General features: G+C 44.7%; 1 protein-coding gene across 5 annotated transcripts in view; it reads right to left on the reverse strand.

Moving 5' to 3' along the window:
- The window catches only part of SCLY (selenocysteine lyase), a 28,275-nt gene that overhangs the window by 3,246 nt on the left and 7,855 nt on the right, over positions 1 to 17,174 (reverse strand). For 3 of the 5 annotated variants that reach the window (XM_075132337.1, XM_048863145.2, XM_075132336.1), the window contains exons 2-12: positions 16,632 to 16,743; positions 16,026 to 16,138; positions 12,731 to 12,831; positions 10,398 to 10,581; positions 9,443 to 9,570; positions 8,559 to 8,723; positions 7,314 to 7,420; positions 5,091 to 5,127; positions 3,319 to 3,402; positions 2,135 to 2,237; positions 101 to 176 (exon numbers count right to left, since the gene is read on the reverse strand). In XM_075132337.1, coding sequence (XP_074988438.1) covers positions 101 to 176; positions 2,135 to 2,237; positions 3,319 to 3,402; positions 5,091 to 5,127; positions 7,314 to 7,420; positions 8,559 to 8,723; positions 9,443 to 9,570; positions 10,398 to 10,581; positions 12,731 to 12,831; positions 16,026 to 16,138; positions 16,632 to 16,732 — 1,199 coding nt within the window. In that variant the 5' untranslated portion in view covers positions 16,733 to 16,743. The remainder of the gene's footprint in view (positions 1 to 100; positions 177 to 2,134; positions 2,238 to 3,318; positions 3,403 to 5,090; positions 5,128 to 7,313; positions 7,421 to 8,558; positions 8,724 to 9,442; positions 9,571 to 10,397; positions 10,582 to 12,730; positions 12,832 to 16,025; positions 16,139 to 16,631; positions 16,744 to 17,174) is intronic. The other 2 variants (XM_048863143.2, XM_048863144.2) reach the window with 2 other exon arrangements.

Consider the following 17,174-nt stretch of genomic DNA (forward strand, 5'->3'; position numbering starts at 1 on the left):
TTATGAGAAACTATTTCATAAAGGTGCAAACTCAGTCCCCTTCAACCTGACCTCTTTCGTCCCAGGAGAACAACTCAGTATCACAACATGTATTGCTTACTGGTCACCCTTCTCAGAGTGGCATGCAGCACCAACACTGGCAAGTAGAGTCTTGCAGTGGGACAGCACCATCCGCCCTGCAGAAGAGACAAAGCACAGGCCCCGCTCAGCACAGGATACTTACCAAACAGAATGACAGCACAGGGACCCTTCTTTAAACCTCCCATATGCAAATGACCAACCTTAACTTCAAACAACCCTTTCAGCACAACCTCTGAGCAATGTTTTGGCAGGGTCATTTTCCTCTCTGCTTTCAGGGTAAGAATAATAGAATATCAGGGTTGGAAGAGACCTCTAAGGAAGGAGATTCCACCACCTCCCTAGGTAACCCATTCCAGTGCTTCACCACCCTCCTCGTGAAAATGTTTTTCCTAACATCCAACCAAAACCTCCCCCACTGCAACTTGAGACCATTACTCCTTGTTCTGTCATCTGCTACCACTGAGAACAGTCTAGATCCATCCTCTTTGGAACCCCCTTTCAGACAGTTGAAAACAGCTATCAAATCCCCCCTCATTCTTCTCTTCTGCAGACTAAATAATCCCAGTTCCCTCAGCCTCTCCTCATAAGTCATGTGCTCCAGCCCCCGAATCATTTTTGTTGCCCTCCGCTGGACTCTTTCCAATTTTTCCACATCCTTCTTGTAGTGTGGGGTCCAAAACTGGACACAGTACTCGAGATGAGGCCCCACCAATGCCGAACAGAGGGGAATGATCACGTCCCTTGATCTGCTGGCAATGCTCATACTTATACAGCCCAAAATGCCATTAGCCTTCTTGGCAACAAGTGCACACTGTTGACTCATATCCAGCTTCTCATCCCCTGTACCCCTAGGTCCTTTTCTGCAGAATAGCTGCCTACCGATTCAGTCCCTAGTCTGTAGCGGTACATGGGATTCTTCCGTCCTAAGTGCAGGACTCTGCACTTGTCCTTGTTGAACCTCATCAGATTCCTTTTGGCCCAATCCTCTAATTTGTCTAGGTCCCTCTGTATCCTATCCTTACCCTCTAGCACAGTGCTTCTCAAGCTATCTGATATGTGGGACTGGCAATTTTCTTTCCAATGTGTGCGCAGACCAGCAGCTGATGGCCCACGGACCAGCACCAGTCCGCAAACCACCACTTTGAGTAGCTCTGCTCTGCGTATCTGCCACTCCTCCCAGTTTAGTGTCATCTGCAAACTTGCTGCGGGTGCAGTCCACGCCATCCACCAGATCATTAATGAAGATATTGAACAAAACAGGCCCTGGGACCGACCCTTGGGGCACTCCGCTTGATATCGGCTGCCAACTAGACATGGAGCCATTGATCACTACTCGTTGAGCCCAATGATCTAGCCATCTTTCTATCCACCTTACAGTCCATTCTTCTTTAACTTGCTGGCAAGAATATTGTGGGAGACCGTATTAAAAGCTTTGCTAAAGTCAAGGAATAACATGTCCACTGCTTTCCCCTCATCCACAGAGCCAGTTATCTCGTCATAGAAGACAATTAGATTAGTCAGGCATGACTTGCCCTTGGTGAATCCATGCTGACTGTTGCTGATCACTTTCCTCTCCTCCGAGTGCTTCAGAATTGATTCCTTGAGGACCTGCTCCATGATTTTTCCAGGGACTGAGGTGAGGCTGATAGCCTGTAGTTCCTTGAATCCTCCTTCTTCCCTTTTTTAAAGATGGGCACTACATTAGCCTTTTTCCAGTCATCCGGGACCTCGCCCAATCGCCATGAGTTTTCAAAGATAATGGCCAACGGCCCTGGCAGGCCTGACATGCTTCTCCACAGATGAGGGGACTCTGGTGATTCAGCCCTGTGCCTGGCATCCTCCCGCAAGATCAATGAGCCGCTGCTCTCTGGCTCTCTGATCTCTCTCTTGTGCAGGCCTTCTGGCATCCTGCTCCATGGCTGAGGTGGCCATGCAATACGTCTTCTTCAGAGTCTGATAGTACAAGAGGAGAAGCAGCATGCTAGAGGAAGGGGAATTAGGGCCCCAGACAGAGACGTAAAGGATGACCGTGGTTAGGATAGAAGAGAGATACCTTTCAGCCCTGGCCCCAAAACAGAAAAGTTACAAGTGTTGCAGAGCCGCTTGGCGCCTGGAAATTGACTGTTAAGGTGGAGTCTCTGCTTTCCAAACGAAAGCTGGAAAATAAAATAAACATTAACAGCTCCATGAATGTAAACTGCTCTCCCCTGGGTAGGACACAGCTGGACAGGAAGACTGCATGAGGAACATGCCGTAGAGCCCCTATAAGCCTTCATCCCCACCCACCACTAGGGCTTTGGGGAGACCTCCTGGGACTTCACATGTACACAGCCCAGGCTGATTGGTGATTTGAACACTGAGCTGGCAGGCTGGGACACAAGCTCTAGACTGTTTCTGGGGAATTCACCACTGTGCCATGGCAACTTTGCTCTGGTTACACACCCGGTGCAAGGGGGATCCAAGGCCCCCACAGGAAATAAACCAGCATAGGAGTCACCCTAAGGAAGCTGAAGACCCTGCTCTGCTGACTCCACACTCCCACTGCCACTGAAAGAGGCCCTGCTGCAGGGAGAGTTCCCGGGTGGGTGAGTAGCATGTTGTGGAAGTAACCTGGACAACCCTGCTTCCCCATGATTCCTGCACCCCTTCAGAGGGCCCTAAAGGCCAGTGCAGAAGGGCTACAAGTTAGGGACACCAGGGGCAAAACAGCATCCAGCATCACTGAATAGGGGGGATGCATGCCACCGAATTAGAAGGGAGTCATGGCCACAAACAGAAAACCAGTGAAAAGGGTTGTGACTTCCTTCTACAAGAAAGCTGGGGAGGACCAGTGTTGGCTGAGGAGCCGAACAACCTGAAAGGGGGGAGTCCCATTTCACGCCCTTTTTTATCTATTATCTAGGTACTTACCTGGCTCATATAGTGTGTGAGCACCTACCCTTCTTCCTGCTATCCTTCTCAGTCCATTTCCTCCTCCCCCCTTTCTTTATGATCACATATGCACTCCCCTGCTCAGCTTGCTATATCTCAATTGCTTCCTCCCACCATTTCAGAGCCCACTGATGGTGTGGGCTGTGTGTCTCCCTGCCAGATGCTTTTGTCACAGTCCTTCCAAATTGCTGGTTCTCTTGAAAAACACGCCCTTTTCTCCTCCTCCAAGAAGCTTGCTATACAGGCTGCCCAGAGATCAGAGACTCCAGCAGGGGCATAAATGTAACGTGAACCAGGTATGCTCACTTCTAGCCTCTCCTCCAGGTAATCCCGAACCTCCCTCATGTGAGCCTCATAATCCTCACAGTTCTTGTTCACCAGCTCAGCAGCCTGAGTGGGGAGAAGAAAACAAATCAGATGCTATATTTCTCAGCAATTGTAACACAAGACCTTGTGACAATCATGTGAGAAGAACAGTAATCCCCTGGAAATGTACCATAAAAACAGCCATACTGAGTCAGATCAATGGTCCATCTAGCCCAGTATCCTGTCTTCTGACAGTGGCCAATGCCAGATGCTTCAGAGGGAATGAATAGAACAGGAATCATAGAGTGATCCATCCCCTGTTGTCCACTCTCAGCTTCTGAGTCTAAGTCAAGGTAGGAATATGTTTGCCTTTACCAGGAACTATGGATATGGGTGTACAAGTACTAACAACCAGTCAGAATGGAATCATTTCCTCTGCCTCATGTACCTGTATATAAGCCAACTTTTCTGACCTGAAAGGAGGCACACTTGGGAGTGGAAAGGCTTATACATGAATTAATTCCACCGAGGTGGAATTTGCATTGGTCACTGTCAGAAGACAGGATACTGCGCTAGACGGACCTTTGGACTGACCCAGTATGGCTGTTCTTATGTTCTTAAGGTGCCTAGCCCCCAATCCAGAGAAGGAAGCCACCTTGAGGGGAATGCTGGTACCATCAGTGGGGCACAAATCCTAGTCTGGTGAAATGAATCCCAAACTCCACATACTCTGGACCCTCAGAGTGTTTCTCCTCCAAGGGGTACTTTCAGAACCCAAGTACCAGCACATTTTTTGTGTGGTGTCGGGCCAGATTTCACAACAGCTCTGCATTCGGCATACTGAGCACTTCAAAAATCTGTTCCCTTATTTTGATGCCTAAACAGGAGCTAAGCTCCTTACAAAGTCCTGGCCCTAGTTTGGCACATTTATAGGACAATTTGGTGCAGCGTTCAGGCTCCTGGTGACTTGCCAAACCAGTGCTAGGCACTATGTAGTTTGTTCATCTTCTCTGAAGAATGCTTCCTGGATATCAAACTGTGCATGGGCTCTCAGCTTTCCCCCCAGCCCCTCTCACAAACTTGGTATAGAGTTCCACAAGGGGCGGGGAAGTCCCCTAGCTCTAACTTTTCCTAATCAGAGCTCCGTACACTGAAAACCACTATGTAGTTTTGGCCTCTTTATAAAAAATCTCTTCTGGGTGATATAGTTTTCAAATGTGCTATTACTCCACAAGTGAATGCAAACATTTTGTAGCCGTCTTCCCCCAAACCTTGACATGAGCGCTGGGGAACAGGACTGTATAGTTCTCAGAAGGGGAAAGGAGGGGGAAGTAGAAGAAAGAGCAGATCGTGCTGTGCTTTATTACAGATCTTTCATGAATTACAGAGGCCATTTTTCAAGGTCAAGACTAATGCTTTCTAAGACTCATATCCACCACACACAACTTTCCCCTCTTCCTGTGAAATACACACTTATCCCAACATTCTCAAAGCATTGTGCAGATTTAGCTTGGTGACTCCCTTTACTGGCATGGGAAGTTGTTCAGCTAAATCTCCCAGACGCACTTTGAAAAATTTCCTTTGGCTAATGACAGAAAACAAGGGTTTACACTGCAGTTTTGTTTTGCTACAAATTGACTTTTCTTTTTTAGTTAGGTTTTCTTTTAAAAGAGCTTGCAGTACAGCAGACAAGTTACATACTTGTCCATCAGGCAGCACTAATGTTTGACTCACATGCTTCCTTTTTCTCCCTTTATTCCTTCTGAACTCACCTTGCCAAGGCCAGCGATCATTGGCGTATTCTCTGTCCTGAAAGAGAAACATTTGTACAGAAATTATCTATTTCCACCTTCTCCGGGAAATCAATGGGCGCCGAGAGCCCCATTTTTAAAAGGCAGTAGCCCCACTTGCATACACAAGTAATGTGAGCACAACTGCACGGCAACATGTGGGGTAATTACCACAATAAACAACTGTGTGCACAAATGGCCAGTTTGGTGCTTAACTCCCTATTTGTTCACAGCTGTGGTAAGGGAAACTGATATTTTTCAGTTCGTCAAGAGAATCAATGTTTCCTTTTCCTACATGGAAAACTCTACCTCTGGCTGCAAAAATCAGTCACTAGCTTGAAGCTCTCACTGAGATGTCTGCAGATGGCTTTTAGGAATCCAAGAGAACTTCAAAATGGTCTTCTCTTTGTGACTCCAAAGAAATTTGACATGTGGCTTCCACAAAGTCAGTGATACTGTTGGGGACACTGGGGCATGGCCACTAGGTAACTCGAGGGGATGGAAGACCACGAGTGTCGATGAAGCCCCCTTGCACTAGGCCCAAGTGTCCTTGGCCCCCCCTCCCACCTGGAGCACTCGCAGCAGCTCTGCGTACTAGGCCCAAGTGTCCTTGGCCCCCCAGCCTGGAGGCACACACAGCAGTTATGCTGAGAATCTGCAACAATATGTAGCAGAGTCAGACTGCCTGAAACTAAGCAAGGCCAAACAGGGCAGATACGGAAGAACAATTCTGAATAAAGCAGCTTTATGTATGGTTTAAGAAATGATACAGAGAACACGGGAACTAGCTGGGAATTGGATTGGCTGGCTATATGGATACTTGGGGCAGCTTGCTATTGGATAAGTATGCTGGGAAAAAGGATGTATAAAAGCCTGTGTAACTTCCTGCTCTGTGTGCAGGATTTGAGATTTTATTCTCCCTGTACTTTTTTGCAGCTGCAAATAAACTTTTCTGCTTCTCCACCCCGTTGTGATTACTGGGTATAGCACACCGGGTAGCGAACCAACTCCAGCTGTTGTTTAGCCTCTCGGCACTGGGTACCAGCAACAATACTGTATTCAGAATGCATTTAGTCAAGAGCATAACAGACACCAATGTGTCAGCAGCACAGTTCTCCCACACCCACAAGAAATCTTACTGTCCTTTGGACAGTTCTCACAGGAGACACAGGCTGGGAATAAAATGAAATGTATTTGATTTTCAATCTAATTATACCCTAAAACTGGCTGACTGATGAGACTGTTCTTTCCAATGTGGAAAGACTTCCAACCATGTGGACTTTTAGGATACATCTACTGATGCGGTGGCATATAGAGTATAGACACTACATGTCCAGCTAGCACAGGTATAAACTATAATGTAGATGCTGAGGCACAGCTTAGGCAAGTAGAGTGCCCCACACTCCTGAATCCTAGGGTGTATACCTACAAGGCTATCTACATGCCCAAGCAGTGCCTCCCATGTCTACATTGTTATTTTTAGCCATGTAGTGTCCCATTGCCTCCCTGTTGCGGTGAAAGGCTCCAACAACGGGAAAGGCAATGGGGAAGGGCTCTGAGACTTTTGTTTAAGCAGAGAAAGCCATCGGCAGCCCTCCACCAGCACCTTTCCTCTCCACAGTGAAAGGCTCTAGCAGCAGGAAAAGGTTCTGGGAGGGGAGAGGCAGTGGGGAAAGGCTCCGTCAGCTTCCCTTTCATGGCTCTGTGTAGGTACATACCACCCTAAGTGTGGATGCAGCCTGTCTTTCATGGAGGATGTAGCTACATGTACCCGACATTTCGCCCTCTACTGGAAGAGATTAGAATTGCTCAGCTGAGCATCAGGCCCCACACAACTAACAAGTAACAGAGTTTCTCAGCTCAAGTGCAGGATCAGGAGGTTCTGGGTTCTAGCCCCATTGCTGCTGCAAGGCTCTAACTGCGTCGTGGAGTATAGTGATGGAATCCTGGTGGCCTTCAATGCTTACAATTTTGTGTTTAGTATTTATATGACACTTGACATCTTCAGTGCAATTAACACACTAACTCATTTTTTCTCTAAGCATTTTACAACTTGTCACCCCAGAAAGACCAATGGAAGTGAGTACTCCAAAGCTTCTCACAGGGTGCATTCACTAAATAGAAAAGCCATCTGCTTACTTAGCCAGTCCTCTAAATGTACTGACCCATGAAACATCTGCTTACCCATCAGGCCATCCATCTTACCCAGGACGGAAATTCCGCTCCTGTCCCCCTCCAAACAGCATGGGATGCAGAGGAGTGGTGACCCCAGGCCCTCGCACGTACAGTGCTCCAATCCGTGGGGCATAGAACTGCAATGACAAATACCACCTCTAAGAAAGGGAACTCAAGGAAACTTCTTAATTCCCCCTCCCCACTTCACTTTGCACCTCTTGGAGAGGGTTGCTGGATTCTACCTGTTCTGATCCTGATCCTTCTCACTTTCACTTTCCCAACAATTTATAATAATAATTTGCCCTCTGCGAATAATACTCAGCACTTCCCCTATACTGTATTCTTTTCCCATTCCAAGCAATTTACTATCTCTCTCCAGTTAGTCCTCACAACAGCCCTGCACAATCCTAGTCAACTCCCTGCTGTTGCAAACTCCAGTTCCTCCTTCATTGTGGTTCTTTTGCAAACAGGATACCTCTGGAACAAGAATAAAAGCCTTATCCTCCATTTTCATCTTACTGATGGCCTAGGAACCATGGAACCTTCTCAACTTTTGTACCATCTTGCTCCAAGGCTAGTTATGTAGACACAAGTCTGCCATAGGGTTGAGAGATGTCCTCACATCACTGTATCCACCTGTATGCACACACTGTATATATACACGTACAAAAGACAGCTGGGTACAGTAAAGACTGTCTCCAGAGTGCCATCTAGTGAGAAGCTTTAATATTTAAACAAAAGTCTAATGCACTAAATCCTCCACAGTAGAAAGAGAAACTGGCTGGACTGCCTTATTTCCTCTCTCTCTCTGTGCCACAGGGAGATGAGGATGCTCTGTCTATGTGAGCCATACACAAGTAGATCAACCCAAATCCTGAGTTACTACCTTGACAAGAGAAGAACATTCACCCACATGCCTCGTTTGGAGTCAGAAAAGCAGAGAGCATGCGGACAGCATTTGGATTCCCAAATCCCCTGCCACAATACTGGTTGGGGTAACATGTTTTAGCCCTGATGTAGCCATTGCAGGCATGGTTTTTGTCCTCCAGACTTCTACTAAGAAAGTTGGCTTTTCCTTTCCCTTTTGTAAAAAATTAGAAAACCGCTTTTCATCATCAGCCATTCTTTGGCCAGCCTAAGGCAGAGAATACAAAGCCTCTACTCAGAGGATGCAGCAATTCAGAAGAGAAGGTTCTCATATTGAAAGGCGATTTAAATATATGGACAGCTCCAGTGTGACATGAAGAGAGAAATCCAAGGGGAATAGAGGCATACCTTGTGTCCCACAATGGTGAGGTAATCCACTCCCAGCTCCTGTCCATCCACTCGCCCCTTCCCTATCATCTGGGCCGCGTCTGTGTGCATCAAAATCCTGGGCAGCCCTGATGCCATTCTGTTCTGATTCAGGATCTGAATCCGCTGGCTGAGCTCTGAGATGGGCTGGCGGGAGAGAACACTGTCACAGGTGACAGGTGACTGGGGTCTCAAACTCTTCAGACTGTGTAACACATCTTGTTAGAATGTTTCATGAACACCTCCCCTCCTATTGGAGACTGTCTCCCTTCCTATTCACTATCCTGCAGGCCACCTTCCCTCCATTCACTATCACATAACATCCCCATAAAGAAAGAGCTTGCATGGAAAAGTGACATTGAATACTTTTGTAATAAAAGAATCATAGAAATGTAGGACTGGAAGGATCCTCAAGATGTCATCTAGTCCATCCCCTGGCTGAGGCAGGATTACGTATACCTAAACCATCCCTAACAGGTGTTTGTCTAACCTGAAGTGTAGCCATTTTTAATGACATTTAGCAGCTAATAACTAGGAGGAGACGCCAGTAGCAAGTTACCAGCCAAATCTTTGAAGGCCACCAAAAAATGCTCCAGATACCACAATCTGGGAACCACTGTTTTAGGCTGACAGACAGAGGGGAGCAAAGGAGCAAAGAAGAAGATAGGAATATGAGAAAGGGATGACAAAGAGGGAGAAAAGAAAAGAGAGATAGGGAAAGAGAGACCAGGTCAAAAGACCAGGCAGGAGAAGCACCTCAGTGCACAGAAGATGCCAAAATAACAAATGTTAAACAGAGTATGTAGCACAGATTTAACCCCCCTTCTCTCCAACCCATGATAAATAAAACCCAGGGACCAACTAACCATGATTACCCCAGTCTCGTTATTGGCCAGCATGATGGAAACCAGGCACGTGGTTGGACGGATTGCTGCAATGGTATCATCAACTTCCACTTGTCCAGTCATCTTGGACACTGGGACAAAGGTGGCTTCTGCATGTCAAGACACGAGCAATTAGATTCATCATACAGACTAATACCGCACAGACAACAACAAGAACTTAGAGTATAGTCTAGCAGTTGGAATGATAAAACAGTGGTTGCATATTGCACAGGGAGGGTGGGTGGAATGTCAGAAACTACTCAGGGTCTTTCATATCTTGGGGAAGGAGACATTTGACTAGATATGAGGATTATGCTCCCAGCTTTTAAGCAATGGGTGAAATACACATGCTGTAACACCAGCTAGTGGCCACATGAGGGATGTCCTTGCAGATGTGGTGGCTGCTTGCCTTCCTGACCATACACAGTGAATGCAGGATAGAGAGGACAAACAGAAAAGGTGGGCAAGAGGCCTAGATTATTGAGCTAAAGCCTTCATAGCTGCCATTAAAATTCTACATTTACTGCCCAGGGAAAGCAACATTTGGCCAGGTCAGAGGGTGAGGGGGAGTGCAATGTTCCCTTCACTGAAGGCTGAAGAAAACAGCACAAAACACTGGACTTTTCCATTGTAGTTTAAAAGAAGTGAAAATTCCCTTGGTGCTACCATCGGCACCTCAAACTCTGTGCTCCCTGCAGGACCTTGATCATAATGATCTGACAAAGTAACTCCAGTAACTACGCTGCTTGAGATTGCTTTTGCTAGCACCCCATTCAGAACCTTTCATTTCATGCACTGGGAAAAGTCCAGTGTGCAAGAAAGAACTGAGACTTATATTATTTTGAAACAAAAGCTGCTGTGAAAAGCAGCTCAACAGAGGACCTGTAGGTGGGGAGTATATATCAATGACACTCCCTTGCAATCCCCATGTACTCACCTGCCATGTGCTCTTTCACAAGGTGTTCCAATGGCAAACGGACTGAGTCATGTTCCACATTAGATGCAATGAAATGAGGAGTGGCCCCGGCTGCTCTTTTGTGATCCTCACCAGGCCCATCCTGTCCCAGCATCTGACTCTCTCTAAAATGCCTCAGTGCCGTGTGGATAACTAAATTATTTGCCTGCAGAGAGGTAAGAGGGAAACCGCCAGAGGAGGGTATAACCAAGGGCAGTGGGTAGGGCGCAGAATCCCTTACTTTCAATTTCTCACGAAGCTGTATGCAAGTCAGAGCTTAAAATACTTTTGGTGAAAACATAATCATTAGGGCAGACTGAAAATGTCAATGGGAAATGAACTCCTCTAACAGATCCTTTAACCAAGGGCGTTAGGCCATCTTCAGATTGTGAGAGGAGGGGTCATTTGTGCTCATTATCTCTGGGTAACAGTTTTCACTCCAGGCTCTCATTTCAAAACACATCCATTTACAAGTTATAAATAAGGGAAAAGGTCATGCTATAAAGCCAGTATACAGTTTCTGTCAGTTTAACAGGTTCGTGGTTATATCTTCATAGAGAATTGGAACTTACCACACAGAGGAGGAAAAAGACTGCATTGTTGTGTCTTTCAAATAAAAAACAGACTAAAGGGGGAGTATTGCATCCAGTTTTGGGCCCCCCACTACAGAAAGGATGTGGACAAATTGGAGAGAGTCTAGCGGAGGGCAATGAAAATGATTAGGGGGCTGGGGCACATGACTTATGAGGAGAGGCTGAGAGAACTGGGCATATTTAGTCTGCAGAAAAGAAGAGTGAGGGGGGATTTGATAGCACCCTTCAACTGCCTGAAGGGGGGTTTCAAAGAGGATGGAGCTCGGCTGTTCTCAGTGGTGGCAGATGACAGAATAAGGAGCAATGGTCTCAAGTTGCAGTGGGGGAGGTCTAGGCTGGATATTAGGAAAAACTATTTAATTAGGAAGGTGGTGAAGCACTGGAACAGGTTACCTAGGGAGGTGGTGGAATCTCCATCCTTAGAGGTTTTTAAGGCCCAGCTTGACAAAGCCCTGGCTGGGATGATTTAGCTGGTGTTGGTCCTGCTTTGAGCAGGGGGTTGGACTAGATGACCTCCTGAGGTCTCTTCCAACCCTAATCTTCTATGAGTCTATGTTTGTTATTGTTTTGGGGCTTGTCTATGCAGTGGGGTAATGCACTCTATTGAGGGGCAGGATTTCTCAAGTGCACTAATGTGTTATGCATTACATAAGAATGGCCATACTGGGTCAGACCAAAGGTCCATCTAGCCCAGTATCCTGTCTTCTGACTGCCACATGCCCCAGAGGATCAAGTGATCCATCATCCGTCGCCCATTCCCAGCTTCTGGCAAACAGAGGCTAGGGTCACCAGCTCTGCCCATCCTGGCTAATTGCCATTGATAGACCTATCCTCCATGAGTATATCTTGTTCTTTTTTGAACCCTGTTATAGTCTTGGCCTTCACAACATCCTCTGGCAAGGAGTTCCACAGGTTGACTGTGCACTGTGTGAAAAAATACTTCCTTTTGTTTGTTTTAAACCTTCTGCCCCTTAATTTCATTTGGTGGCTCCTAGTTCTTGTGTTATGAGAAGGCATAAATAACTCTTCCTTATTTACTTGCTCCACACCAGTCATTATTTTATAGACCTCTATCATATCCCCCCTTAGTCGTCTCTTTTCCAAGCTGAAAAGTCCCAGTCTTATTCCTCCTACGGAAGCTGTTCCATACGCCTAATAATTTTTGTTGCCCTTTTCTGAACCTTTTCCAATTCCAATATATCTTTTTTGAGATGGGGTCACCACATCTGCACGCAGTATTCAAGATGTGGGAGTACCATGGATTTACAGAGACAATATGATATTTTCTGTCTTATTATCTATCCCTTTCTTAATGATTCCCAACATTCTGTTTGCTTTTTTGACTGCACACTGAGTGGATGTTTTCAGAGAACTATCCACAATGACTCCAAGATCTCTTTCTTGAGTGGTAACAGCTAATTTAGACCCCCATCATATTTACATGCATAGTTGGCATTAATCGGTCTTTGTAAAAGCACGCAGTGCTGTTTGAAACAGTACGATGTTAAAGTGTACCATGGAACCATTATTGTGCACCAGCAATTTCTACATGGATCAACTAATGAGCACCATTTTAGTGCACTTAAGTATGCCACTCTCCCCCCAGCCCTGCAGAGTGCATCACCGCATGTAAGAGGAGCCATTACTGTCTGTTCTCTCAAACGCCACAATATAAGCACTCATCCTGTTCGGAAAGGCTGGGGCTAAGATTTATACGCTCACCTCCGTGCCCCCTGAGGTGAAAATGATGTCCTGGGGCCTTCCTCCCACCATCTGGGCTAGGCTCTCCCGAGCTTCATTTATGATCTCCTTGGCCTTTCTACCTGCGGGATCCATGTACACAGTTGATCAAGTTGTTTTTATTACATATTTACAGTAGAAAACTGTTAGAAAGGATGCAACACTGGATGTTTATTCTTGTACTAGAAGTTCATTTAAAAGGGATTTAATGTATTTCCACAGATGTTTGATTGAATGTATGAGGTGGATTCTTATCCACATTTATTTGATTTTCTCTCTGTGAGATTAAAAGATCAAGGAGAGGTAATAGAGTGTTTAGAAGAGAGTGTCCTTGGGTGACAGTGATAGTAAACAAAAATCACTTTCATACAGATGACATCACAAACACAGGAAATCCCCATCATTTGCAGTTAGAAGCTGCACTCAGCAAAAAAGGATTGTCTCCTTAAATTTCATGTACTTCTTTCTAAAGACATATTTCTTTCATATGTGCACTGTCCATATATCAATCATGGGACTTATGAGGAAGCTCTTCCCCTCCATGTAAGTTCAGTGCAGTTGCTCAGTACCTGAAAATATAAACAAACTAAAAATAAATCACAGTTCAAACAGAATCAGTTAGCAGACAGGAGCAGGGAGAGAAAAGACAAAGGAGGTATCTAGAATGTTTCAGAGTCAGAGCGAGCTAGCACAGTAGGTGAACTTGTTTCCCTGGAACTCTTTTTGAACGTTGGTTTGTTTTTTTTAAATTGACATTTAAATGTCCTTCTGAACTTTATGTTTCTCACTAAGGGGTGTCCTAACAGCACCTACACTGAACAACCAAGCAGAGGCTGTAACTCTCTGATCTCCAATCTGAAAGAATAAGAAAGTTTTCTTTTATTTAGAAGTTTATTTTTATTAATTTCACTGGGTCATGAACTCTGTAGCTAGGGGCCAAGATTTTCAAAAGTGGATGCCTAAAGTTTAGACTCTGAAGTCCATATTAAGGCACCTAAATAAGTGGCCTGACTTTTAATAGTGCTGAGCACCAATGAGACTTGCTGGAAGCACTGTTCTTTCTTTGTTTTTTGAGAGTCAGGATGTTTATTTAGATAACCAAATATAGATTTAGGAGCCTATCTTTAGGCACCCATTTTTGAAAATCCTGGACTCTTGAGGTGAGCTTTTTTTTTTATGACCCTTTTTTCTACTGTTCATGAACACTGTCAAAAACTTTAATTTTTGTATGAAAGTCATCATGCTTGGTCTCAGTTCAAGGTGAAATTCTCTTTAGAGTGATTGAATTCAATCAGCTCTGCCATTTTTGAGTTACAGGAGTGGGTTAAATTACACTGCACCAGCTTTTTAAAAAGTGTGCAGCCTTTATTACTGTTAGGATATAGATATTCAGGCCTGTCTGTAAAGGCCTATACTCTAAGAATTTAGGTGTATTCTTATCACTTGGCTAGTGATAGAGGTATAAAAGAAAGAATCAAAACCGCTGTCTGCCAGTGTAAGGGCCTTCTCTTACTGTGACAGTTTGTGGCCTGTGCTTAGGCTCAGGCCTTTGGCTAAGCAGCAGAGGCAGCCATAAGCTGGGAAGCGAACGGTCACATCCTCACATTCCAAACTAGTCACATTGAAATAAGGTGCTATTGGGCTGTTAGGCACTATCAGGCCAGAGAAAGGGAAGCGCCTAGAAAATGTAAAAGGAAACTTAGTTTGATAGCATCCTGTCTGGCAAGAACTCACTTATCAATAGCTGGGATGTGAAATCCTCACTTCTGTATTGTTTTGTCATTATAGTTCCCACTTTGCTGTTGTTTGTCTGTATAATCTCTGTCTGGTTCTGTGATTGTTCCTGTCTGCTGTATAATTAATTTTGCTGGGTGTAAACTAATTGAGGTGGTGGGATATAATTGGTTACATAATCATGTTACAATATGTTAGGATTGGTTAGTTAAATTTCAGGAAAATGATTGGTTAACGTATAGCTAAGCAGAACTCAAGTTTTACTATATAATCTGTAGTCAATGAGGAAGTGAGTGGGCGTGGGTGGGAGGGGGTGGGCATGTGGGTGTGTGAGATGGGAACAGGGAATGGGGGTAAGAAAATTGGAATCATGTTTTGCTAAAGGGGGAGATGGGAACAGGGAATGGGGGTAAGAAAATTGGAATCATGTTTTGCTAAAGGGGGAAATGGGAACAGGGAATGGGAGTAAGGAAGTTGGAATCATGTTTGGCTAAGGGTAGGAATGGGAACAGGGACACAGGTGTAAGGCTCTGTGGTATCAGAGCTGGGAAGGAGGATACTAAGGAAGGAAACTGGAATCATGCTTGCTGGAAGTTCACCCCAATAAACATCGAATTGTTTGCACCTTTGGACTTCGGGTATTGTTGCTCTCTGTTCATGCGAGAAGGACCAGGGAAGTAAGTGGGTGAAGGAATAAGCCCCCTAACAATTACTAATTATTAGTATGATTATTTATTTGCATTGCATTAGCATCTAGGGTTTCCGTTGTGCTAGGCAGTTCCCACCCTGAAAAGCTTACATTCTAAGTTTTTGTTGGCAAATAACTAAAAAATGGCAGAACATTTACATTTGGCATGGCTCCAATTAGAGCTGGTCAGAAACTTTTCAACAAAAGACTTTTTTGTCAGAAAATGCTGATTTATCAAAACTGAAACCTGTCGTGGAAGCATATCAATTGTGACAGGAAGGTTTCTCAGGTCCAGGATGGAATTTCTGATGAAAGCAAGAGAGAGAGAGACCAACCCACCCCAGACAGCCAATACCCTGGTGTTTAGGGCACTCATCAGGGTTGTGGCAGACCCAATGTCAAATCCCTGCTTTTCACTATTCTTGCTACTCTTTATCTATTTCCCCCCCCCGGCCCCACAAAAAATTTAGAACAGTCTTGGTTTCATTCTGCACTTGAATGGAAGCAAATATTGAAACTTTCAAATTTTTCACAAAATGGAATTCTTGTCTTCCAGACATCCCTAGCTGTAAGCTTTAGTGTAGCATGTGCCACTAGCCATATGTAGACATAAATCTTACATATGATACAATGTATAAAGCATTAAAATTCATGTCTGCATATGCTCAGCTTTGTAACTATAAATTTTCTACAATAATAGGCTTTAATCCTGCAAACATTTGCACACGAGTAGTCTCAAAGAGGTTTCCAGCTAGTGGAATCTTCTATTCATAATGATCAGGACTGCCTGTGAACCCAACTCCCCCTCTCCTTCCTGAGATCACCTCTTTCCCTTCCTTCAAAAGCTGCTCTTACCTGCTGTGTAAGAACTGCTGGGATTGCCCCAGGCCTCATGCATGGCCTTTGTTACAGTTTGGATCACTTCTGGTGCCATTGGGGTGGTTGCATTGTAATCCATGTAAACCTTGCTGTAGGTAAGGAAGCAAAGAGAAAGAGAGAGAAAGTTAGAATAGGAGAGGAGAAGAGAGTCAGCTTTCAGCAGGATCCCCAAACGATGAACGTTACGGCTCCATCAGAGAGAACACGTCTTTTTTACCTAAAATAGTGCTTTAACCAAGTTTCATTTGAAGCAAGCATTACCCTCCTCCTCTCTCATATAAGATCATAGCACTAGAGCAGAATGACCACCCCCCCTCCAAAAAAAACTGAGAGATCCCAGCCCTGACCATCACCATGTCAGAAGAGATCACAACTGGATCTTAAGTCAGACATTTTGACCTGAGTCTTAATCATGACCTGCACGAATATCTAGGCCTAAAACCTGTTACTGTTCTTATGAATTTTAAGCATAGATTTCCCAGTAACTCAGAAAAAATTCAACCTTCTACTTTTTTATAAAAATGCTCTCACTCTCCCCTCCCCCTCCACAACTCAGGAAAAATAGAGAAGCCACTCACTCACCTTTCCACTGACTTATTTTCTTCCCCATCACACTTCTTATCCACAGCAGTTTTTCTCCCATCTTTTGTTAGCACCATTTTTTCCACTTGATTCCCCTCCATTCTGCAAAAATCTACATACAAGATCAGTAGGAACAGTAAAAGTTTAAGCTTGACAAACACACACACACACACGAGTCTCCTGATCATATTATGATTTCTACATAAAACACAAGTGTCTATAGTTTGTCTCATTCTTCCCTAAACATTTTGTAGTTTCTATGCAAACTTATCGTAATCACAGAATTCTTGATGAGATGCTGAAATGCTGACTCTCTCTAGTAACCTAGTAAACATATCTCTACAGTAACATTTCTGCATATTATTTATGCCTCTCCTTTCCAGTGAAGTTTTAATAAAAGGGTTCAGAGGTTTGTTTATACTTGGCACATGATGTGTATTTTCAGGAATGCTCTAGTAGAAAGGACTGGGGAGGTTTTTATCAGGAACCCTCTCTCCTCCCTCTCATTCTACATCTCTCCTATACCATCTGTGAAAATATCCT

The sequence above is a fragment of the Caretta caretta genome, chromosome 9, assembly GCF_965140235.1.
Source record: "Caretta caretta isolate rCarCar2 chromosome 9, rCarCar1.hap1, whole genome shotgun sequence".
Taxonomy (NCBI): Eukaryota; Metazoa; Chordata; order Testudines; family Cheloniidae; genus Caretta; species Caretta caretta.